The 25,920-nt window shown below is 41.0% G+C and overlaps 1 protein-coding gene across 1 annotated transcript in view; it reads right to left on the bottom strand.

The window, feature by feature from the left end:
* Positions 1 to 2,538: 2,538 nt before the first annotated feature.
* The window catches only part of LOC138956275 (caspase-8-like), a 63,846-nt gene continuing 40,464 nt past the window's right edge, over positions 2,539 to 25,920 (bottom strand). The window contains exons 6-8 of the mRNA XM_070327675.1: positions 12,334 to 12,492; positions 11,712 to 11,918; positions 2,539 to 3,904 (exon numbers count right to left, since the gene is read on the bottom strand). Of these exons, the coding sequence (XP_070183776.1) occupies positions 3,872 to 3,904; positions 11,712 to 11,918; positions 12,334 to 12,492 (399 nt within the window). The 3' untranslated portion in view covers positions 2,539 to 3,871. The remainder of the gene's footprint in view (positions 3,905 to 11,711; positions 11,919 to 12,333; positions 12,493 to 25,920) is intronic.

Below are 25,920 nucleotides of genomic sequence, written 5' to 3'. Positions count from 1 at the left end.
CTATTGAACAAAGAACCAGTTAAAATACAGGTAGATTTACAAACAACAAGGACAATGTCAGGTAACAGGATCTTCAAAGGTGTGTGTGTGCGTGCGTGTGCGTGCGTGTGCGTGCGTGTGTGTGTATGTGTGTGTGTGTGTGTGTGTGTGTGTGTGTGTGTGTGTGTGTGTGCGTGTGGCAGGGAGGGTGGTAGAGGTGGTAAGGACTGGATTATGATGCACAGAAAAATGACAACATCCAAGATATAACAATCAGACCAACACTGAGAACATTTTCCCCAGGGGAGTCAATACCTTGCTGCAATTCACAAAGCAATAGACAGTGGTTGATACCCTTGTTACATTATTACATTTAGTCAAGTTTTGACTAAATGGTTTAACATAGAGGGGGGAATCGAGACGAGGGTCGTGATGTATGTGTGTGTGTGTGTGTGTGTGTGTGTGTGTGTAGAGCAATTCAGAGTAAACTACTGGACCGATCTGCATGAAATTTTTCATGAGAGTTCCTGGGTATGATATCCCCAGACGTGTTTTTCATTTTTTTGATAAATGTCTTTGATAAATGTCTTTGATGACGTCATATCCGGCATTTTGTAAAAGTTGAGGCGGCACTGTCACATCCTCAATTTTCAATCAAATTGATTGAAATTTTGGCAAAGCAATCTTCCACGAAGGCCGGACTTTGGTATTGCATTTCAGCTTGGAGGCTTAAAATTTAATTGATGACATTTGTGAGTGCACATGCATTTTTTGGAAGGCAGACCCTACGTCACAGACTCGCTTGCAGGAGGTACAAAGGAATAACTCACGAAAAAACGAAAAAACAAGAAAATTTATGGTTGTTTATTTGATTAATTACCCAGCCACCGTTTCTATGTTAAATTCATTTCTATAGTCGTGGTAAAAAACTGCAAATACACAAAAAATACACATATAAGTCACAAAATATAATGTCAATCCTTACAATAAATTAAACCCTGCAATAGAATACATAAACCACAATTCAACTAACGTTCACCTGAAAACAATGAAATAATCTACGACTTGAACATTTAATAACATACAAAAATGGCCGACAACCCTTAATCCTAAACGCCAGTCTCCAAAATCGTCAAATAAAGAAACATACAACTGCGACAATCACAATCCCGTTTAGAAAACGTACACATGACTACAATTATCGAAAAGACATAAACGATACCTTCCTAAAACTGTTGAGCTTCAAAAGAGAAAAATAACAACACCTGCCAAAACTACTACTCACTAAACTATCGAAAACTGAGACAAACAAAACAGACAAACAAAACAGACAAACATTAGAACACAACAAGTCTTAACTAACAAAAACAATATTTTACCTTTGCGCCATCAGGCAGGGACTGTTCCTCATGAACACACAAATCCGTGAAAAACACGAGTATAAAAGCACAGCGGGTTCGCTACTAAACAAAAAGCGACCTTCTTCCTTCAGACTCAGAGACGTACTAACGAAAAATAGACAGTTGATCCTCGACATCGACTTGATATGCTAATGAGGCTAAACACCGAAAACTACTCAAAACTAACACTTGAACACACCCAAAACAACGCTGCTATAACAAGTTTGAAAACGTTATGGCAAAAAGATATAAACAACATACCGAAATAAATACACCCCAAACTACGCCTGATACCTAATAACATGGACTGCACGGATCATGACAAGCCAAAACAGGGTCGTCTGTTCATGACTGCGGAAAATAGCAAGTCATAGCCGCTCAAACACGTGCTAACTAAAACTATGCCAAGTTGGTCAAAAATACAAGGTGAGCGTTACTCAAGCCTTGTGACCTTCGTGCATCCAGAAAACACAACGAACTACGATGCTTCGTCGAGCACACGTACGTCACGCAAATAACACGTGGACGAAACCAAAACAACAGTTACACATAAAAACTGCCGTGAGCAACGGCAGGCACAACATTGGTCATTAAAAATCTGAAAATTGTAATTAAAATTATTTTTTTATAAAACGATCCAAAATTACGCTTATTGTAATCTTCATCATTTTCGTATTCCAAAAACATATAATTATGTTATATTCGGATTAAAAACAAGCTCTGAAAATTAAAAATATTCAGCAAGCAAACAAAATCAAGGCCAAACTGTCAATATATACCTACTTTAATTGTATCTCAAGTTCCTTCTATTCCATCTACAACCCTACTCAAACATCAAGAAAAATATGAAGTTTACTTGGGAAGAGTGGGATATAGAATGTAATACAGCAGTAGAAAAAGGTAACATAAAAAGTTATAATGGTAATTAAATAAAACACCCACACACCCACAAAACAAACTATTCAAGCTCTCAAAATAATCTCAATACAATGTTGAATCAACAGCAAACTTCTCACACTTCTCAATCTCATTTGACAAAGCTTTATTATTCAATTAATTGTTGTACAATTTTCTTCAGTTTCTTCAGAAAACTATCATACTTGAAATATATAGGGGTTACAACACGAGGCTCGTGAGTCCCTTGATATTCATCCGCTGGGTCTTGACTGAAATACAAGCCATATACAAAATCACGAGTGTTGTAAACTGTATATCCCATGAAGATCCAAAAGACAACGTGTGACGAAAACATCAAGCTTTAGTTGTCTGTTCAGATGAGGCACCTCTGCACACATTATTCTAAAGGCACGTCTGTTGATCTATGTCAAGTCGGTGCATAATGGTGGCTTAGTTGTCCCCGTCAGCTGAAAGCCTCTTACACGGATTTGACTGAATACCTAGTGGTTACACACGCATCTCCTGAGATCTTGGACACCTTCATCGTCTATAGTATAAGGGCCTACTGCACCACAGAAGAGCTAGAAAAACTCGCAAAATGCATCGAACAGCTTGTCCAGAGAACAGTCGTAGTCGATGATGTACCGATAAGAACGTGTGTACCAGGTACACTGTAATTTCACATGAGCATAACATTGCTTCTCGAACGGACTGGGTTTTTAACGATTGCTGGTTTGACTTCTGTTTTAGTTAAGAGCACGAGCACACACACTCAATGGAAATACAAGAAATATACCTAGAGTACATTTACAGAGACAAAGAAGGGAGGTCATGGGATATAGAATTATACACGTAGGTATCTTAGGCCAAAAAAAGAGGTCTGTTTACGGTAACATAGGCCCAAAAAATAGGGTCGGTAGGTCGGGATTTTTATTTTTTTTCCCCAAAAAACCATATTTTTACGTTATTTTGCAAAAAAACCCACAGATTTTAATTTTTTTTTCTTATTTTTGTTTTCCCAAATGCCAAAAAAAAAAGCCTAGGGTCGCGCGAGAAAAATAGGGTCGGTCGGGTTACCGTAAACAGACTATTTTTTTGTGGCCTTATATATCACCCGAATATCACCAAATTCTTTGACATTACAACTTTTTTTTTGCAGTACCCAAAAATTGTAAATATTCAACCCTGCACACGCTCTGATATATTGAAATGCAACTTCATGTACAACAGAGTTTTTTCTTCTATTTAACTAAATGTTTGAAAGTAACTTAAATAACAAAAACAAAAAAAGGAAAAAACAACACACCCACACACACCCACACACACACACATAAACACACATAAACACACACACACACACACACACACACACACACACACACACACAACGCTTGTATGAAATATTATTTTTGTTTTGTCAAACTGAACAAATCTTGTCCGAGAATCAATGTGGCACATGTTGAGACCAATATGTTCAAGTCACCATATTTACAAGCATTAACCACACACTGTCTATTTATCTGGTCATTGTCACCACTCCACTCCATGACATCTATCAGCAATGGGATCGTGTGTTGTGTCGAAATTAGCTCCCTCTATTCCAGCTCTCTCACAGGAAGGGAGGTTACCTGTACATACAGAAAGTCGGTTAAAAAACAGAAATATACGAGTTTTTCAGCTGCATTCCCATTCTGAACAATTTCACATGGTGGTTTCAGCTTTTTACATTCAGTCAAGTAATGACTGAATGTTTTAACATTGGGGGGAGTGAGGTCTGTCTCCCGATGTGTGTGTGTGTGTGTGTGTGTGTGTGTGTGTGTGTGTGTGTGTGTGTGTGTGTGTGTGTGTGACAAGCATTTATCAAAAACTACCGGACGGATTTTCTTGAAAATTGATACATACATTCCTGAGGGCATTTGCTTGTGCCCTTTTCCTCCGATTTTTGATAGGGCTATTTGATGACGTCATATTTGACTGTTTGTCAAACTTGAGGCGGCACTCTCACAGCTACAGTTTTTCATCAATTTGTTTGAAATTTTTGTTACATGATCTTCGACTAAGTGCGGACTACCCCCCGCGAGTTAGGGGGAGTCCCATATTGGTTGGGACGAGAAAGAATTTACCCGATGCTCCCCAGCATGTCGTAAGAGGCGACTAACGGATTCTGTTTCTCCTTTTACCCTTGTTAAGTGTTTTTTGTATAGAATGTAGTCAATGTTTGTAAAGATTTTAGTCAAGCAGTATGTAAAAAATGTTAAGTCCTTTGTACTGGAAACTTGCATTCTCCGGTCCAGTAAGGTAATATATTGTAGCGTCATTGTCCAGTCTCTTCAGTATTGTTGGCAAAGTCTTGGTCTCGGTTACAAAGACAGTCCGTCACGGCAAGCCCAGAGTCTCTCTCTCTCTCTCTCTCTCTCTCTCTCTCTCTCTCTGTCTGTCTCTCTGTCTAACTCTCTGTCTCTGTCTCTGTCTATGTCTCTCTCTGTCTCTGTCTCTCTGTCTCTCTCTCTCTCTCTCTCTCTCTCTCTCTCTCTCTCTCTCTCTCTCCCCGCGCGCGCGCGCGTGTGTTCTTTCTTTATTTGGTGTTTAACGTCGTTTTCAACCACGAAGGTTATATCGCGACGGGGAAAGGGGGGAGATGGGATAGAGCCACTTGTCAATTGTTTCTTGTTCACAAAAGCACTAATCAAAAATTTTCTCCAGGGGCTTGCAACGTAGTACAATATATGACCTTACTGGGAGAATGCAAGTTTCCAGTACAAAGGACTTAACATTTCTCACATACTGCTTGACTAAAATCTTTACAAAAATTGACGATATTCTACACAAGAAACACTTAAAGGACCATAACAGACTCTTTTTAAGGTCAGATAAAGCAGTTGGGGTTGATTTAATGATATAGGTAAGCATCTACAGATGCAAAAACCGATCAGTAAATCTCAGGTTTTGTGTTGCATCAGTCTAATTTTACACAAAATGCATGCTCAAAAAGCGACCAAATTCGTCTGCTACGCGAGACTTCAAATTCCCCGCGGCGGCAAGCCCTTGGCTGTGACGTCACAGGGGGAGCCAGAAGCGAAAGTAGCAACGCTCGGTGTGCGTCTTTGCTGCAGCTGTGGATGCGCGCGTGCTCCCGACATCATGCCGAGAGAGTGAGCTGCTGCCGAATGTTCGGAGTTGCAAAAAAGAGACTCAGGCTTGAGTTTTTATTTGTTTCTATCCGACTGGGTAACAACTACAACGACGACAACTCGAAAACCAAGAACAACTACAATGTCAACAACAACAGCTTTACACTGATAAACTGTAGGTGGAACACGATTGATTTGACACGTTACAACCTTGATTTCATCTTCGACGACGACAACAACAACATCAACTTAAATTCGAAAACATAATTATACGTCTTCAACAACATAGCCAACAACAAATCCGATAGAACTTCAACTCAATCAATCAATGAAGCTTATATCCCGTGGGTACAGTTCTAGGCGCTCTGCAATGATGCCGTGTGAGATGGAATTTTATATAAGGCCAGTAGATTGCAGCCATTTCGGCGCATATTTACCTTTCACGGCCTATTATTCCAAGGCACACGGGTATAGGTAGACAATTATTAACTGTGCCTAAGCAATTTTGCCAGGAAAGACCCTTTTGTCAATCGTGGGATCTTTAACGTGCACACCCAATGTAGTGTACACGGGGGGAGAGTTCGGACACCGAAGAGAGTCTGCACACAAAGTTGACTCTGAAATAAATGTCCGCCGAACCTGGGATCGAACTCACGCTGACAGCGGCCAACTGAATACAAATCCAGCGCGCTACCAACTGAGCTATATCCCCGCCCCTTCAACTACACTCACAACAGTGATCATGGGCTACCTAATCTATTTGCTGAGTCTGGCAGACATTTTACTTCCACCCTTGAGAGAGAATGTTTTTTCCTCGTACACTTTGTGCCTCAAACCTGACAAAGAGGATACAATTCTACATTAATCCCCGATTATCAACCCAAATAGGTGGGACACTTCCGTCTCAACTCGGACGCCGCTGTAAGAACGATCTCCAGTAGCAGACGCTGATAACGATACAGCTATCTGCTCGCTCCTAAGCCACTCCCCCAGCCTGTATGTCTACACACTGACACCAATTAAACCTCCAACTGAGCTGTTAACCCGTGGTTTGTAAAAATATAAAAATATTGTACAAATTACGTCGAACCTAAATCCGCGATTTGTAAAAAAAAAATTAAAAAAAAAATCTCTATTCAGCCTATTGTCCCATCGCTGGGAAATTCGGATCGCTTCCTCCCAGTGGAAAGCTGGCAGCAACAGAGTCGCGCTACCCCAAAGTCAAGGGATCCATTAGATTTGTTTTTCTTTCTTTTTCCATTTCGTTATTTTCTTTCATCGCTGGCGAATTCGGATCGCTTCCTCCCAGTGAAAAGTTAGCAGCAACAGAGTCGCGTTTGTGGTCCAAGTTGTGGAAATTTCCAAGTTGTGGAATGTGTCCAAGTTGTGGTATGTGTCCAATATGTGCAATGTTGTGGTATATGTCCAAGATGTGGAATGTGTTCAAGATGTGGTATGTGTCCAAGTTGTGGTATGTGTCCAAGTTGTGGTATGTGTCCAAGTTGTGGTATGTGTCCAAGATGTGGAATGTGTTCAAGATGTGGTATGTGTCCAAGATGTGGAATGTGTCCAAGATGTGGTATGTGTCCAAGTTGTGGTATGTGTCCCAATATGTGGTAATGTGTCCAAGTTATGGTTTGTGTCCAATATGTAGTATGTGTCCAAGTTGTGGTATGTGTCCAAGCTGTGTTATGTGTTCAAGATGTGGTATGTGTCCAAGATGTGGTATGTGTCCAAGATGTGGAATGTGTCCAAGTTGTCGTCTGTGTTTCAGTAGTGGTATGTGTCCAATTTGTGGTATGTGTCCAAGATGTGGTATGTGTCCAAGTTGTGGTATGTGTCCAAGATGTGGTAATGTGTCCAAGTTATGGTATGTGTCCAATATGTGGTATGTGTCCAAGTTGTGGTAAGTGTCCAAGTTGTGGTATGTGTTCAAGATGTGGTATGTGTCCAAGATGTGGTATGTGTCCAAGATGTGGAATGTGTCCAAGTTGTGGTATGTGTTTCAGTAGTGGTATGTGTCCAATTTGTGGTATGTGTCCAAGATGTGGTATGTGTCCAAGTTGTGGTATGTGTCCAAGTTGTGGTATGTGTCCAAGCTATTTTAATGTGTCCAAGTTATGGTATGTGTCCAAGTTGTGGTATGCGTATAAGATGTGGTCTGTGTCCAAGTTGTGGTATGTGTCCAAGATGTGGTATGTGTCCAAGTTGTGGTAATTGACCAAGTTGTGGTATGTGTCAAATACGTGGTAATATCGTCATGTGTCCAAGTTTTGGTATGTGTCCAAGTTGTGGAATGTGATGGGACAATAAAGAAATGGAGAAAAAATCTAATAGATTCACTGACTTTCGGGTAGCGCGACTCTGTTGTTTCTAGCTTTTCACTCGAAGGAAGCGACCCAAATTTCCCAGCGATGGGACAATAAAGAAAAGAAAGAAAAATCCCAAAGATCTCCCTTGACTTTGGGGTATCGCGACTCTGTTGCTGCTAGCTTTCCACTGGGAGGAAGTGATCCGAATTTCCCAGCGACGGGACAATCTAGTAATGATATGGAGAAAGAAAACAAAATCAACGGAGTCGCACTACCCCAAAACTCAAGGGATTTTGTTTTTGTGCCTTGACAATTGGGATGACAAGAAGATATCGGGAACATTAACGTGATTCGTAAAAAAAAATGATTACAAATCACGGGGCGCGCAGACCCTTGATTTTAACTCCCAGGCTCAAAACTGTAAGGTTCAGCAGCTAAAGTTGCTTCTATGAATACCCCTTCTGACGTCATCGAAAATTTTACCCAGAATTCACCACTGTAAGATGCTGGAGCACATTTTTAGCCGCCACATCCTATCCCACCTTGAAACCAACAACATTCTGACAAATCTAAATCATGGCTTCCGATCCGGCTATTCCACAGAGACCCAGCTCCTGACAACAACAGAAGACCTGCTATCCTCATACGACCGGGGGCGCCAAGTCGACATGGCCATCTTGGATTTTTCCAAAGCTTTCGATACGGTACCCCATGATCGTCTCCTCCACAAACTCAACAGCTACGGAATCTCCGGCTCCATCCTCGCCTGGCTCCAGACCTTCCTCACCCAACGTACCATGCAGGTAGTTGTGGAAGGCTCGACCTCCGCCCCAACCACTGTCGACTCAGTCCCGCAAGGCACCGTGTTAGGGCCTCTTCTCTTCCTTTGCCACATCAACGACCTCCCGGATGCAGTCAAGTCCCAAGTGCGCCTCTTCGCAGATGACTGCCTCCTCTACAGGGAGATCGTTGACTTCAGCGACCACATCGCCCTCCAGGAAGACCTGAAGAGCCTTGAATCCTGGGCAGAGAGATGGGGCATGCGTTTCAACGCTACAAAATGCTACGTCATGACTCTAGCACGGAAAACCCCTTCCTCCTACCTCTATTCCCTAGACAGCACCATCCTCAAGAGTGTACCCACGAACCCCTACCTTGGCATTCAGTTCTCTAACGACCTGAAGTGGTCCACCCACATCAACTACATCACTAAGAAAGCAAACAGCAACCTCGGATTCCTCCGCCGCAACCTGCGCCACTGCCCATCAAACTGCAGGCACAACGCCTACCTTGCCCTCATCCGCCCTCTTCTTGAGTATGGTGCCACCATCTGGGACCCATACCTTAAGCAGGACGTCGAGAGATTGGAGCGCATACAGCGGAACGCATCCCGCTTCATCTCTGGTGACTACAGAACCACGACTCCTGGCTTCGTCACTGGGCTCCTACACAAGCTCCAACTACCAACCCTCCAGGAACGTCGCGAACACCTGCGCCTAACCTGCATTATTAGATGTCAGTAATAATTATATGTGCTGATTGTTCTCTTTGCCTGCGCGCGTATAGTATGTTGGTTATGTTTGGTTATAGTATGTTTGCTTATGTTTGGTCGTTATTTTTGCCTGTGCGTGTATTGTATGTTTGGTCGTTTTCTTTGCCTGTGCATGTATAGTTTGTTGGTTATGTTTGGTCGGTTTCTTTGCCTGTGCGTGTATAGTATGCTTGGTCGATGTATGTATTGTAAAGCGCTAAGAGTAGACAATTTTCTAGAATAGCGCTATAAAAGTTTGCATTATTATTATTATTAACCTCCTTCTACAAAGTGGTTGAGGGGCTGGTGCCGGCAATCCCGCCTGACAAGTTCCTGATCCCTCAAAAACCAGGACGCCTCATTCGTCCACGTCAGTCTTCCAGAGATTTTAGCACCTCGAATCCAGTAGACAACTACATCAGGAACAATAGCAGATGCTTCACTGTGCCACGCTGTAACACTGAGCAATACAGAAATTCGTTCTTTCCAAAGACTGTAGTGGCCTGGAACAAATTACAGGGTGGGCCATAAAAAGTGTCCACATTTAATTTGTTAATATTTTTCCTGTAAAGTGATATTTTCTTTTCTGTTTCAGATAGAATTTGAGACAAGCATCTTAGAATTCTTTTAAAGCCTGAATGGATCGCATTCCAGTACAGGAAAGGACCAAAATCGTTGAACTTCACTTTGCTACCAATTCTGTGGTTCTCGTCCAGCGCGCTTTTCGGAGAGAGTTCCCTGGCACACACTGTCCAATTGATACCTCCTTTGCCAATTGCGCACCACACTGTTACTTTTTCGCGGCTCAGTGGTGGCTGGATGTGTTCATGGGGCTGATTAGGTGCCCAAAATCTCATGTTTTGTTTGTTGACATGTCCACTCAAATGAAAATGGGCTTCATCGCTGAAGAAAATGAGGTCGAGAACTCCTGGGTTGTTTTCAATTCTTTCAAAAATGCTTTGACTGAATTATAACCTTTCTCTTTTGTTTGCATCAGTTTGTTGTTGGAGAATTTGTATCTTGTACGGAAACAATCCTAAGTCTTTGTGTATGATCCTTCGTACAGATGTCCTCGAGATACCGACTTCCTGTGACAGCCGCCTTGTTGGTTTTCGTGGGGATTCCTGCAAACGGTCCCTTACTGCTTCAATGTTAGCTGGACTTCTAGCAGAAAATGGTTGACCACTATGTCCTTTATTGTTATCTGCGAGACTACCAGTGTTCCTGAATTTATCCACGAGGCGCTTCACAGTTCTCGCACATGGACAGTGTGTGCCAGGGAACTCTCTCCGAAAAGCGCGCTGGGCGAGAACCACAGAATTGGTAGCAAAGTGAAGTTCAACGATTTTGGTCCTTTCCTGTACTGGAATGCGATCCATTCAGGCTTTAAAAGAATTCTAAGATGCTTGTCTCAAATTCTATCTGAAACAGAAAAGAAAATATCACTTTACAGGAAAAATATTAACAAATTAAATGTGGACACTTTTTATGGCCCACCCTGTAGATGAACTAACTGTAACCTCGGCATCGACCGAGAGCTTCAAGTCGGCGCTGGCAGTAGCCAGACGACGATAAAGAACTAGCTGCGCACCCCCCGCTCCGCTGCATCAATGCCAGACATCTGGATGACTTGTTCTACAAGTGCAGCGTAACATACGGAAACAGAAACAGAAACTTCCGAACTCTCGCGGACGTTCGAGATACAATGGCAGCCAGATCGGAACGCGAAAACGCTTCGCTTCAGCCACGAAATTCGTCGGATTATGGCCTAAACGATTCCGAAATAAACTAAAACCTGTGAGGGAAGGTGAGAAAACAATTTCCTACGGCATGCATTTGTCTGGTTAACCTAAGTCACGCCAAAACGCAAATAAACGCGTTTTTGACACCAAAAATAGCCTGTTGGGGTCCTTTAACAAGGGTAAAAGGAGAAACAGAATCCGTTAGTCGCCTCTTACGACATGCTGGGGAGCATCGGGTAAATTCTTCCCACCTAACCCGCGGGGTGTGTGTGTGTGTGTGTGTGTGTGTGTGTGTGTGTGTGTGTGTGTGTGTGTGTGTGTGTGTGTGTGTGTGTGTGTGTGTGTGTGTGTGTGTGTGTGTGTGTTGTTTAGAAGGCGAAAGGAAAACGGGCGTGTTATAGCGTGCAGTCGCTTGACTGAATGGTTCATCACGCCTCAGCGTTCTTGTTTCCTATCAAGGTCAGCAGAAGCAGGAGTGACAAAACCACCACCACCGCCGCAACCACCACCAACAACAATAAGAACAACAACTACTACAACAACAACAACACCCTAATCACCCATACCACAGCACCATCAGCATCACCAAAAATAACAACTAAAGCAATAGCAGCAACCGTGGTAGAACAGAAAAAGTTCCAAACACATACACACATCAACCTCACAAATATCACCACATCACATCAAATGCTGCGACGAAACCACTACCTTGCACTTACCTCTGTGTAAACACAACCCAACTCCCACATGGCCCAGCATGGCCCGTCAGGCAGTGACCTACAGCAGACAACTCCCTGGTCAGCACCGTTCACGGTGAGATGGAGATGTCTGCTGTCGTCAAGACTCACCCCCGCACGGCTGCCTACCGGTAAGTCCTCCAGGTCCTTTGCTATGCTACCCCGGACAGTTCCTATGTCTTTGTAGTTCTGAAACCACACAGACATGGATGACTGTTGAGTTACTGGTGTTATGTTGTCACTGTACTTTGTTAGTGAATATTGATCGCGCGTACACATACATGTATACACACACGCAAACAGGAACACACACGCAAACAGGAACACCCAGGTACTGTCACACACACACACACACACACACACACACACACACACACACACACACACTCGCACACACACACACACACAGTGACACACACACATACACACAAACACACACACACACACACACACACAAACACACACACAGTGACACACACACAAACACACAAACACACACACACACACTCGCACACACACACACACACACAAACACACACACACACACACACACACACACACACACAAGCGTTCACCAGCAGGAATGACAATGAACGTAACTCACCTCTTTACCACGGTCACAGAAACCAGAACTGTAGATGGCCACAGCACTCTCCCAGCACCAAGTCACGCCTGGCAGTGTCAGGCTATCTGGCGATGACGTCACCACTCCCAAATATAGTGATTCCCATTTGTCTCCTTGTTGTTTTTTTGTTATCTGGACCTATGTAAATCGGCAGAAAACTGAACGATGAAGCTAACTGAATAAATACATAACATGAAGAAAGAAAGAAGGAAATAAAGAAAGAGAGGAAAAGGAAACAAGTCGCGTAAGGCGAAATTACTACATTTAGTCAAGCTGTGGAACTCACAGAATGAAACTGAACGCACAGCATTTTTTTCACAATGACCGTAGTCCGCCGCTTGTGCAAAACGCAGTGAAACTGACGAGCCTGTTTAGCGCGGTAGTGGTTTCGCTGTGCTGCATAGCACGCTTTTCTGTACCTCTCTTCGTTTTAACTTTCTGAGCGTGTTTTTAATCCAAACATATCATATCTATATGTTTTTGGAATCAGGAACCGACAAAGAATCAGATGAAATGGTTTTTAAATCGATTTCGGAAAATTAATTTTGATCATAATTTTTATATTTTTAATTTTCAGAGCTTGTTTTTAATCCGAATATAACATATTTATATGTTTCTATAATCAGAAAATGATGAAAAATAAGATAAACGTAATTTTGGATCGTTTTATAAAAAAATGATTGTAATTACAATTTTCGGATTTTTAATGACCATAGTCATTAATTAATTTTTAAGCGTCCAAGCTGAAATGCAATACAAAAGTCCGGCCTTCGTCGAAGATTACTTGGCCAAAATTTCAATCAATTTAATTGAAAAATGAGGTTGTGACAGTGTCGCCTCAACTTTTACAAAAAGCCGGATATGACGTCATCAAAGACGTTTATTCAAATAATGAAAAAAAAATTCTGGGGATATCATACCCAGGAACTCTCATGTAAAATTTCATAAAGATCGGTCCAATAGTTTACTCTGAATCGCTCTACACACACACACACACACACACACACACACACACACACACACACACACACACACACACACACACACACACACACACACACACACACACACACACACATACACCACGACACTCGTCTCGATTCCCCCTCTATGTTAAAACATTTAGTCAAAACTTGACTAAATGTAAAAAGGGAAGTTATACAAGCATTTACATCAACATTCATAGTCAACAACGCTTAATTAAAAGCATACACCATCAAACATACATTAGAAAAAATTCTTCCACAAACTAAGTAATAAAAACATGAGTAAAATAGGTAGTGAAAACAAGGAAATACCAGATGAATACCCTTAATCAAACAGAACATGTTATCAACAATACTGAAAACAGCCCTAGATGTTTATATACATTTTCACTTTATCACCAAAAAAACAAATACACTACATGTAGCCTACTGATGGACTGAGAAAAACAAAATCACTCCACACACACACACACACACCTCACACACACACACACACACACCTCACACACCGTCACACACACACACACACAGCCACACACACGAACAGACACACACAGCCACGACCCTCGTCTCGATTCCCCCTCTATGTTAAAACATTTAATCAAAACTTGACTAAATGTAAAAAGGGCACAAAAAAAGGGTTGTAGCTGCCTGCATGCAACTGAGGCAAACATTTTTTTTTTTTTTAAAGCGAACAAAAAAGCAATATTACATTAAAAGAGCGCCTATATGAATGTCAAAGTACATAACACAGCGATTGTTACAACAAAATCTAGCACTGAATACAAAGAGAGTTGGAATTCTGATTCAGTGTGAAGCGCCTGTTGTTCTATGACTTCATCTTAAATGAGTCTGAATTACATTTACCGTTATGTTTCTTGGCTGAAATTAAGCCTCAACCTCTCCTATAACACAGAAATACTTGTTCTCATGTCTAGTTGCTTTAAAACAGCTTCTACCGGGGTTGTTTTGATTGTTAGCATGCGCGAGTGTTTAACGAGGGCTTAATGTGTGCATATACTCATGACAATCTGTTGTGACGTCATACGCATGACGTTTTTCAAATTAACAGAGTGCGTTATGGCTGCTGAAAATCTGACCATAATTAACCGTTTAATCTGACCGTTTAAACATAATATCTGTTGTCATCAGTAAAAGCTTACAAAATGTTGAATCCGAAGGCAATTTGAGGGAACTTGTGTTTTACACGTCATTTGTTTTAGGGGGGTAGGGTGACGTATAAAGGCAACGTAAAAACAAGAAGGGCAAAGCCCATACGACTCACATGCTTGACCTTGACATGACCTTGACCTTCAGGGTCAAGGTCAAATAACTAAACCTAGCAATGACATCATACACTAAGAACTGCTTTACACATTTTTCCTACCAAAATACATGTGACCTTGACCTTGAAGGTCAAGGTCATCCAAGGTCATGCAACACAAAGCTGTTAATTCAAGACATAGGAAGTACAATGGTGCTTATTGGCTCTTTCTACCATGAGATATGGTCACTTTTAGTGGTTCACTACCTTATTTTGGTCACATTTCATAAGGGTCAAAGTGACCTTGACCTTGATCATATGTGACCAAATGTGTCTCACGATGAAAGCATAACATGTGCCCCACATAAATTTTAAGTTTGAAACAGTTATCTTCCATAGTTCAGGGTCAAGGTCACTTCAAAATATGTATACAATCCAACTTTGAAGAGCTCCTGTGACCTTGACCTTGAAGCAAGGTAAACCAAACTGGTATCAAAAGATGGGGCTTACTTTGCCCTATATATCATATATAGGTGAGGTATTCAATCTCAAAAACTTCAGAGAAAATGAGAAAAATGTGAAAAATAGCTGTTTTTAGACAACATTTATGGCCCCTGCGACCTTGACCTTGAAGCAAGGTCAAGATGCTATGTATGTTTTTTGGGGCCTTGTCATCATACACCATCTTGCCAAATTTGGTACTGATAGACTGAATAGTGTCCAAGAAATATCCAACGTTAAAGTTTTCCGGACGGACGGACGGACGGACGGACGGACGGACGGACGGACGACTCGGGTGAGTACATAGACTCACTTTTGCTTCGCATGTGAGTCAAAAAACACGCGTTCAGTGTACAAACCAAGACATGTCAGTGAAAGCCAGGTTATTTCTCCAAATGTGAGTACAACTTTTGAGCACTTTCAATGGTTGATTTCGGCCTCAGAGAAGTATAAAACATAAGTTTATTTTAACAAAGGTTACAATCATGACATGTATACAAAGTTCACAGAAACAGCAACAAGCTAGAAGCTTATAGTGGTGTTCCTGCATGACAGTACAACATATAAGGCGGTAACGGCTGAACAATTTGTCTCAATAAACCAAATCTACTAATAACGTAATAAACGTTGTATAATGATTATAAAGAAAGACAGTAAAAGGAAGGAAGGAGGGAAAGAAGATGAATAAAAGAAGAGGGATGGGTAGGAGATGTGCAGAAGTTAAAGTTGTTGTCCGGCTTGCAGAGCATCTATTCTGATTTGCCCAAAGCGGCCTGAACGTTCAATGAACGAGTGTACGGTGGAAAAAATGTTCCTGTTCAAATCTAAAGAATACTGTCTGTCTCCGTTTAAAAGGTGGGGGAGGTGAATTATGTGATTGGGGAGGGTATGTATAGTTTTTTGACGTGCTTCGCGATAATTTGGACAATTGAATATGAAGTGTTTTACGGATTCGGACGGGAATCCGCAGTCACAAAATGCATCTGTAGCAACGTGACGTCTCACTAGATCGTTATTAAGATCACTTATATATAACCTGAGCTTACAGTGAATTATTTGTGGCATGCGATCTCCAGAATAACAAGAGGCGAAGCCATCAAGGCTCACGTAAGAAATCGACAAACAGTAACACAAACTCAATCAGTCCGTCACACACACACACACACACACACACACACACACACACACACACACACACACACACACACACATACACACACACACACACACACACACACACACACACACACACACACACACACACACACACACACACACAGAAAGAGCATAGGTGAAACTGTGCAAGAAAGCGAGACACTAGATCTAGATCTGTCTGTCTGCATAGGACACGACTGCCAACTAGTCTCGGCGCGCTCAAAATAATAATGACCGAGACTTTCAGTACTTCCTTCGCGTGACGTCTAACCCTCTTACGTCATAATGTGACGTCAATGTAATGTGACGTCTTCAAATGTTAGAGTTTCTACCACAGACATACACACGCACAGACGCACGCACGCACGCACGCACAGACAGACAAAGTTACGATCGCATAGGCTACACTTACGTGAGCCAAAAATAACACGGCGGACTTAAATCGTTTTATGACAAAAAGTGCTTAAATTCACTTAGGGAGTCACTAAGTTTTATATAGTCTGGTAAAGAATTCCAGAGTTGTGTAGTAGATGGGAGAAATGAGTTGCTGTATAATTCAGTTTTAAACGATGGAACTTTCCTGTCTAGAGGTCTGCGCCGATATGGGTTGTTAGTTGATATCAATGGTGGCAATATCGCAAATAAGTAGTTTGGCACCTTGCGGTGAACGATCTTGTGAAATAATATCAATTTATGACGTTTACGCCTCTCTAGTAATGAAATAAAGCCTGACTCATCGTACAATTTTTGATGGCTTGTGCCGCGGACTGCTCCAACAATGGTTCGAATTGCATCTAAGTGAATACTTTCGAGCTCGGTGACTAACTCCTTAGGGCAGTTATCCCAAAGAACATCAGCATAATCAAAATGTGGCAATATGAAGGATTTGTACATTATTTGTAAAGCTTTTCTGCCCAGTCTATATTTATAAGATCGTAAGCAAGCTACTAGTGTACGTCATTTTGCTATAACAGATTTAATATGTAACTTCCACTTACCGTTATTCTGAATAATAATACCAAGATGTTTATGACTTTCAGTTTCTTGTAAAATTGTGCCACCGAAGTTTAAAGGGATGTAATCTGGATTTCTTTTCCTGCTTATAATCAGAAGTTTTGTTTTACTTTGATTAAATTTAACTTTGCACTGTCTAGCCCACTGGTCGATTTTTATCAAGATCTGAGTTAAAAATATCTGTTCGCATCTGAGAATTTTCCAGGCTTAAATACATACTTGTATCGTCGGCAAACAGTTTAATAATGGATTCAACGTTACCAACTGTGTCGTTAATGTAAACAAGAAAAAGGAGAGGTCCTAGAATATAGCCTTGTGGAACGCCTGTTTGCACAGGTAAGTAGCTAGACATACTTCCTTTAAGCACCACTGCTTGCGTTTGATCAGTTAAATAATTTTGCAACCAATTAAACATCTGACCTCGAATCCCTAGTGCAAATAACTTTCTCAGGAGACCTTTGTGCCAGACTCTGTCAAATGCTTTGGAAATGTCGAAAAAGATTGCCTGGACAGTAATGCTGTCGTCGAGTGACTTGCAAAAGTCGTTATAAAGGCATGTTAACTGGTACACAGTGGAGTCACCGGGAATAAAACCAGACTGGGAAGGTGTAATTATGTTATTCGATACAAAATAATCAAACACATGTTTCTGAACACATTTTTCAAGAACTTTACCTACGCAGCTTAAGAGTGAGATGGGACGATAATTTGAACAGTCTCCTTTATCCCCCTTTTTAATTATCGGTGTTATATGTGCTGTTTTCCATATGCTTGGAAATACACCCTCATTTAAATGATCTAGTAAATAAAATAGATAGAGGTTCTGCTATTATAGGTAAACTTGCAATAAGAATCTTATTATGAATTTTATCAGGCCCGACAGCTTTAGATGAATCAAGACTTTCTATTACACTTTTCACTTCTTCGGAAGTCACGACCATATCGTCGATAAAAAACAAAAAAACATTGTCTATATCGGGAACATTATCGTCTGTGTCGTTTATTTCTGATTGTTTAACAAAAGACATATTAAATATTTCAGCCTTTTCCTGGTCTTCAAAATAGGTTTTACAATCAACTGTTAGTGGCGGAATTTCGTTTTGATCAGAGCCTTTCTTTGCCATAAACCTGTTAACTAACTTCCACCACTGCTTCTGACCAAATTTCTTTGGATCAGATACGAACCGGTCAAGTTCCTCTAAATATTGTTTCTTTCGCGTTCGAATAGCATCTGTGTATTGATTCCTTATCTTACGAAAGAGTTCCCAAGCTTGTGGAGTGTCTACATGCACAGCAATAGTATGAATAAATCTTTTACGGTCTTTTAATGTCAAAATATATGATGTAATCCAGGGTGTGTCTCCCTCCCGAATGGTTACTTCCTTGACAGGCAAGCAGGTTTTCACGATCGAATACAACTGCTCCGAAAAAAAGAGAAGCTGCGGTATGAATATCTTCTAAAGTCACTATGTTTGACCAATCAATTTTCTGTAACTCAACTATTAACTTTTGAACGTCTAATTTGTTATAATCTAAAATCGTTCTTTTTTATACAAGTAGGCAGAAACTGAATTTCAACCTGTGTTGTATTAGAAAAACTGACATTTCTAAAATCGCCAAGTTAGAATCGAGTTTATTTTGACATTTATTACTTTAAAAATGATTGTTCTCAGTAATTAGACACATCTTATTCTGTGCATATTTTTGTCGGGGTAGACAGTTAAATGAGGCTGATAATTGCAGTGCTAAAAGGGATGTAAGCGTTCTTTATGCATACGACATGTGTAATGGAGTAAGCGAGAATTTTTATCTCATCTGATGATGAAAGTCGCTTGTTCATTTCAATGCTTGTTATTCTCTCAGGTGCCAGGAGAAAGGTGCCGTATAACTCTCGATCACACATGTCGTATGCACAAAGAGCGCTTATTTCCCTTGGTTATTTGATATGCTACGGTCACGCTTGGCTGGACTTTGCTGTGGCATCAGAATCATAGCTTAAATATCAAGCCTGTTTGCAGGCCTAGCAAATTTGCGTCAGTACTTACACGCACATAAAACTTTCGCAGTGTGTGTATCAGTCATTTTTTCTGAAGACATGCAAAGTCATACATTTTTGGGACACAAGTGAACAATCCTATGAAGAGTTAAAAAAAACTTCTTTCAAAAAATGGCGTAACATTTTCATAAATAACTGTAACGATCCATAATTTCGTATGAAGTATTTGCGGTATCTTGGCAAAATATTTTAAAAGTTTCAAAGCAATCTACCAAGTCGTTGCTAAAGTGCAGCCGTTTTTGGCATGATACCCCTACAAATTGACGCAAAAAGTCCCGTTTTTGACCGCTCTTGACATCGACACCTGCATCAGTAGGAATAGCATAGCACTCGAAATACGCATGGTAGCAAACAAAACAATCTGTTCAGGATAGGTGTTTGGTTTGACTTTCTTCTGGTATGTTAACGTTGCAAAGTTTGTGGGTTTTTTGGTCGATATTTCATTCGGCCCTTCCGTTTTTGTTTGGTCGATTTTGAGGGTATCCTTACTTGAACGGCGGTCACGTGATCTCTTTAAAATAAATATGTAATCAAAAAAGTTATCCTGAAGGTAAAGTGAACGGCTTTAACTGGCATATAGAGTTTTAATCAAATCACACGGGGATTAATGCTTTAATTTGGGTTTGAAACCTGTTGCAATAATACATTTGTTGTCCAAGTTTATATTAACAGCAATCGTGTTTTCAGCGTAGCGATAGGGTGTGTGTGTGTGTGTGTGTGTGTGTGTGTGTGCGTGTGTGTTTGTGTGTGTGCGTGTGTGCGTGTGTGTGTGTGTGTTTGTGTGTGTGCGTGTGTGCGTGTGTGTGTGTGTGTGTGTGTGTGTGTGTGCGTGTGTGTGTGCGTGCGTGTGTGTGTGTGTGTGTGTGTGTGTGTGTGTGTGTGCGTGTGCGTGCGTGTGTGTGTGTGTGTTATTACCAGACACATTCTCGACAGATCTTCACTGAGCCGCAGCGCTGTTTGCTTTTAAGGTGAATGTGTGAGCGCTTTCTTGCTAGCGGGGTGTCGACAAAGCTATCGTTTTGGTGATCAAATGCAGTGTGTTAAGTTAAAGTCTGTGAGTTTGACAGTTTGACTTACTGTGTTAATTTCGCTTTACGCGACTTGTTTTATATGTCGTGGCGCAATGATCCAACCATGTGCACCGCCCTCTGTTTTCAGTTCTGTTGTCCAGTGTTTGGTCATTTTGTGTATGTTAAGGTCGCGAGTTTCTCCTTGATCTGTGACTGCTTTTTACATTTAGTCAAGTTTTGACTACATGTTTGAACATAGACGGGGGAATCGAGATAAGGGTCGCGGTGTGTGTGTGTGTGTGTGTGTGTGTGTGTGTGTGTGTGTGTGTGTGTGTGTGTGTGTGTGTGTGTGTGTGTGTGTGTGTGTGTATGTGTGACGGAGTGATTGAGTTTGTGTTACTGTTTGTCGATTTCTTACGTGAGCCTTGAAGGCTTCGCCTCTTGTTATTAGTTAGTGGAAGAATTTTTTCTAATGTATGTTTGATGGTGTATGCTTTTAATTAAGCGTTGTTGACTATGAATGTAGATGTAAATGCTTGTATAACTGTGTTTTAATTTTAAATGTGTCAAGCGCAAAGAGCATAATTGTAAAGTTATGATGTTGCGCTATATAAATGCTCATTTATTATCATTATTATTATTTAAGTTATTGAGACATCCCAGTGCACTAAGGGATTTATAGAGCAAATCGAGAAAATTCATTATTGAACGAAGCGCATAGCGCTGAGTTCAATAATTATTTTCGAGATTTGCTCTATAAATCCCTTTGTGCACTGGGATTGTTTCAATAACGATATTGTCAGTACCGCCATAGAAAAAAGAAGATTCCCAACGCACATTTTGCAACGCGCATTTGAATAGGCATAACTGCGTGGTCAGGTCGTGTACAGTAAAGATCTACTTTTGTGTGGGGTGTCTCAAGTGTGTCGTGCTTTCCTCACACGCATTTTAATTTCTGTTGGTAAATTCCAGTGTAGCGTTAATCTGAACAGTGATGATCTTTCAGAGAGACCTCATTTGAACTCGGAGAAAGGCTCTTCATTATTTGCGATTCGAAACCTCCAGTCGAGCTTCGACGGATTGACTGTGCGGAGTGACTCCCCTTGAATTGACTCAAAGCGGGACTCGACGGTTCGCACATTTTCAAAACAAATGTGGCATATTTCTCGTGTTGTATCTTCACTCATCGGGGAGTCTGATACTAAATATGAACGGTAAGAATGCTCTGAACCCTACACGTATTATATCCCCATCGTTTTTTCGTTCACATTTGCCCAACATGTTAATTTGCTGAGCGGGGTTAATGTCGTCTGCTAGGCTACCTGCCAACCTGGGCAATGGAACGACTGCAGTCTGCACTGAGTCTGTACGCATGAGGCAGGCTGCTAATAAATCTTATATATGGTAAGAACGTTCTGAACCTTACACGTTTTCGATTACGATTGTTCTTGCTTTGAAATAATAATTCTGAAACCATTCATTTACTGAACTGATGTAGTCGTATTTCTGTGTTGTCTGCTACAGAGTCGATCGAGTCAGTCTTCCAAACTGGTCTGGCTGGTACGTTATCGGAATAACACTTGTGTTTTCTGTTAGCCGCTGGGAATTGTATACTAACTCATCATTTGGTAATGTGGATGATAAGCTACATGCCACTAACACGGCATATGAGAAGAATCTTTGCAAGTCAGCGAAAATTAGATGAAACACAGCGGCTTCTATTTCAGTTTAGATCACTGGCACTGGCACAGGCACATGCAATCTGTCAGAAAAAAAACCACTTCTGCTTTAACTTGAGAAGCAGGGAATTTATGGTCATTTGGTATTGTGGAGAATATAAGCTACATGTCATTAATTAATTCTGAGGATTAATAGAGCACAGTCTTGCTTAGGCAAAGGGCGCAAGAATACGCTCTGTGGAAAAGTTAGCGCACTCCAAGAGTGCGCTAACAGTTTTAGCGCATCGCCATTAGCCAATCAACTGGTTCACATCAGTCATGTGACACCAGTACTTACTGACAATTATTATTATTATTATTATTATTATTATTTAAGTTATTGAGACATCCCAGTGCACTAAGGGATTTATAGAGCAAATCGAGAAAATTCATTATTGAACGAAGCGCATAGCGCTGAGTTCAATAATTATTTTCGAGATTTGCTCTATAAATCCCTTAGTGCACTGGGATTGTTTCAATAACGATATTGTCAGTACCGCCATAGAAAAAAGAAGATTCCAAGCGCACATTTTGCAACGCGCATTTGAATAGGCATAACTGTGTGGTCAGGTCGTGTACAGTAAAGATCTACTTTTGTGTGGGGTGTCTCAAGTGTGTCGTGCTTTCGTCACACGCATTTTAATTTCTGTTGGTAAATTCCAGTGTAGCGTTAATCTGAACAGTGATGATCTTTCAGAGAGACCTCATTTGAACTCGGAGAAAGGGCTGTGCTCTTCATTATTTGCGATTCGAAACCTCCAGTCGAGCTTCGACGGATTGACTGTGCGGAGTGACTCCCCTTGAATTGACTCGAAGCCGCGGGACTCGACGGTTCGCACATTTTCAAAACAAATGTGGCATATTTTCGTGTTGTATCTTCATTCATCGGGGAGTCTGATACTAAATATGAACGGTAAGAATGCTCTGAACCCTACACGTATTATATCCCCATCGTTTTTTCGTTCACATTTGCCCAACATGTTAATTTGCTGAGCGGGGTTTATGTCGTCTGCTAGGGCAATCAAACCACTGCATGCAGTCTGGACTGACTGAGTCTGCACGCACGAGGCACGCTGGTAATAAGTCTTATAATGGTAAGAACGTTCTGAACCCTACACGTTTTCGATTACGATTGTTCTTGCCTTGAAATAATAATTCGGAAACCATTCATTTACTGAACTGATGCAGTCGTATTTCAGTGTAGTCAGTGCGGCTACGTATGACAGAGTCGATCGAGTCAGTCTTCCAAACTGGTCTAGCTGGTACGTTATCGGAATAACACTTGTGTTTTCTGCTAGCGGGTGGGAATTTTATATTAACTCATCATTTGGTAATGTGGATGATAAGCTACATGCCACTAACACGATGAGAAGAATCTATGCAAGTCGGCGAGAATTAGATGAAACCCAGCGGCTTCTATTTTTAGATCAGTGGCAGCCGCACTGTGGCACAGGCACATGCAATCTGTCAGAAAAAAAACCACTTCTGCTTTAATTGAGAAGTAGGGAATTTATGGTCATTTGGTATTGTGGAGAATATAAGCTACATGTCAGTAATTAATTCTGAGGATGAGAGCACAGTCTTGCTTAGGTAAAGGGCGTAAGAATACGCTCTGTGGAAAAGTTAGCGCACTCCAAGAGTGCGCTAACAGTTTTAGCGCATCGCCATTAGCCAATCAACTGGTTCACATCAGTCATGTGACACCAGTACTTACTGACAATTATTATTATTATTATTATTATTATTATTATTTAAGTTATTGAGACATCCCAGTGCACTAAGGGATTTATAGAGCAAATCGAGAAAATTCATTATTGAACGAAGCGCATAGCGCTGAGTTCAATAATTATTTTCGAGATTTGCTCTATAAATTCCTTAGTGCACTGGGATTGTTTCAATAACGATATTGTCAGTACCGCCATAGAAAAAAGAAGATTCCAAACGCACATTTTGCTACGCGCATTTGAATAGGCATAACTGTGTGGTTAGGTCGTCAGTGTACAGTAAGATCTACTTTTGTGTGGGGTGTCTCAAGTGTGTCGTGCTTTCGTCACACGCATTTTAATTTCTGTTGGTAAATTCCAGTGTAGCGTTAAGCTGAACAGTGATGATCTTTCAGAGAGACCTCATTTGAACTCGGAGAAAGGACTGTACTCTTCGTTATTTGCGATTCGAAACCTCCAGTCGAGGTTCGACGGATTGACTGTGCGGAGTGACTCCCCTTGAATTGACTCGAAGTCGAAGGACTCGACGGTTGCACATTTTCAAAATAAATGTGGCATATTTCTCGTGTTGTATCTTCACTCATCGGGGAGTGTGATACTAAATATGAACGGTAAGAATGCTCTGAACCCTACATGTTTCATATCCCCATCGTTTTTTAGTTCACATTTGCCCAACATGTTAATTTGCTGAGCGGGGTTTATGTCGTCTGCTACTGTGCTAGGCAAGAGCAATCGAACCACTGCAGTCTGCACTGACTGAGTCTGCACGCATGAGGTAATAAGTCTTATATATATGGTAAGAACGTTCTGAACCCTACACGTTTTCGATTACGATTGTTCTTGCCTTGAAATAATAATTCGGAAACCATTCATTTACTGAACTGATGCAGTCGTATTTCAGTGTACATAGTCTGCTACGTATGACAGAGTCCATCGAGTCAGTCTTCCAAACTGGTCTGGCTGGTACGTTATCGGAATAACACTTGTGTTTTCTGTTAGCCGCTGGGAATTGTATACTAACTCATCATTTGGTAATGTGGATGATAAGCTACATGCCACTAACACGGCATATGAGAAGAATCTATTTTGCAAGTCGGCGAAAATTAGATGAAACACAGCGGATTCTATTTTAGATCAGTAGCACTGTGGCACAGGCACATGCAATCTGTCAGAAAAAAACCCACTTCTGCTTTAATTGAGAAGCGGGGAATTTATGGTCATTTGGTATTGTGGAGAATATAAGCTACATGTCATTAATTAATTCTGAGGATAAGAGCACAGTCTCGCTTAGGCAAAGGGCGGAAGAATACGCTCAGTGGAAAAGTTAGCGCACTCTAGCGCATCGCCATTAGCCAATCAACTGGTTCACATCAGTCATGTGACACCAGTACTTTCTGACAATTATTATTATTATTATTCAGAGAAAACTACTGGACCGATCTTCACGAAAATGTACTTGAGAGTCCCTGAGTATGATATCCCCGGACGTTGTTTTCTTTTTGTGTGTGTGATAAATCTCTTTGATGACGTTATATCCGGCTTGTTGTAAAACTTGAGGCCGCACTGCATGTCACGCCCTCATTTTTCGATCAAATAGATTGATATTTTGGTCAAGCAATCTTCGACGAAGGCCGGACTTTGGTATTGCATTTCAGCTTGGAGGCCTAAAAGTTACTAAATGAGTTTAGTCATTACAAATCTGAACATTGTAATTACAATTATTGTTGTGTAAAACGATCCAAAAATATAATTAAATACATGTATATGAACATTATGATAAGAATTACATTTTTTGGAATCCATTTAAAAGTAATTTCATCTTATTCCTTGTCGGTTCCTGACTCCAAAAACATAGATATGATAATTATATTTGAATTAAAAAACTAGCTCAGAAAGTTAAAAAGAACAGATATATAAAGCGTGCTATCCTGCTCAGCGCAACCACTACCGCGCTATTCTGGCGAGTCAATTTCACTGCCTTTGCCACGAGCGGTGGACTGACGATGCTACGAGTATTTGGTCTTGGTGAGATAAAAAAAAAAAAAAATGCAGTGCGTTCAGTTTTATTCAGAGCAATGATTTGGTGGCAGAGGAACCATATTTCCGCCTGTAGCTCTGCCCGGTTTCTGAAACCATTT

Source organism: Littorina saxatilis, unplaced genomic scaffold (genome assembly GCF_037325665.1).
Source record: "Littorina saxatilis isolate snail1 unplaced genomic scaffold, US_GU_Lsax_2.0 scaffold_316, whole genome shotgun sequence".
NCBI classification, from domain to species: Eukaryota; Metazoa; Mollusca; class Gastropoda; order Littorinimorpha; family Littorinidae; genus Littorina; species Littorina saxatilis.
This window is presented reverse-complemented; position numbering and strand designations above follow the sequence as displayed.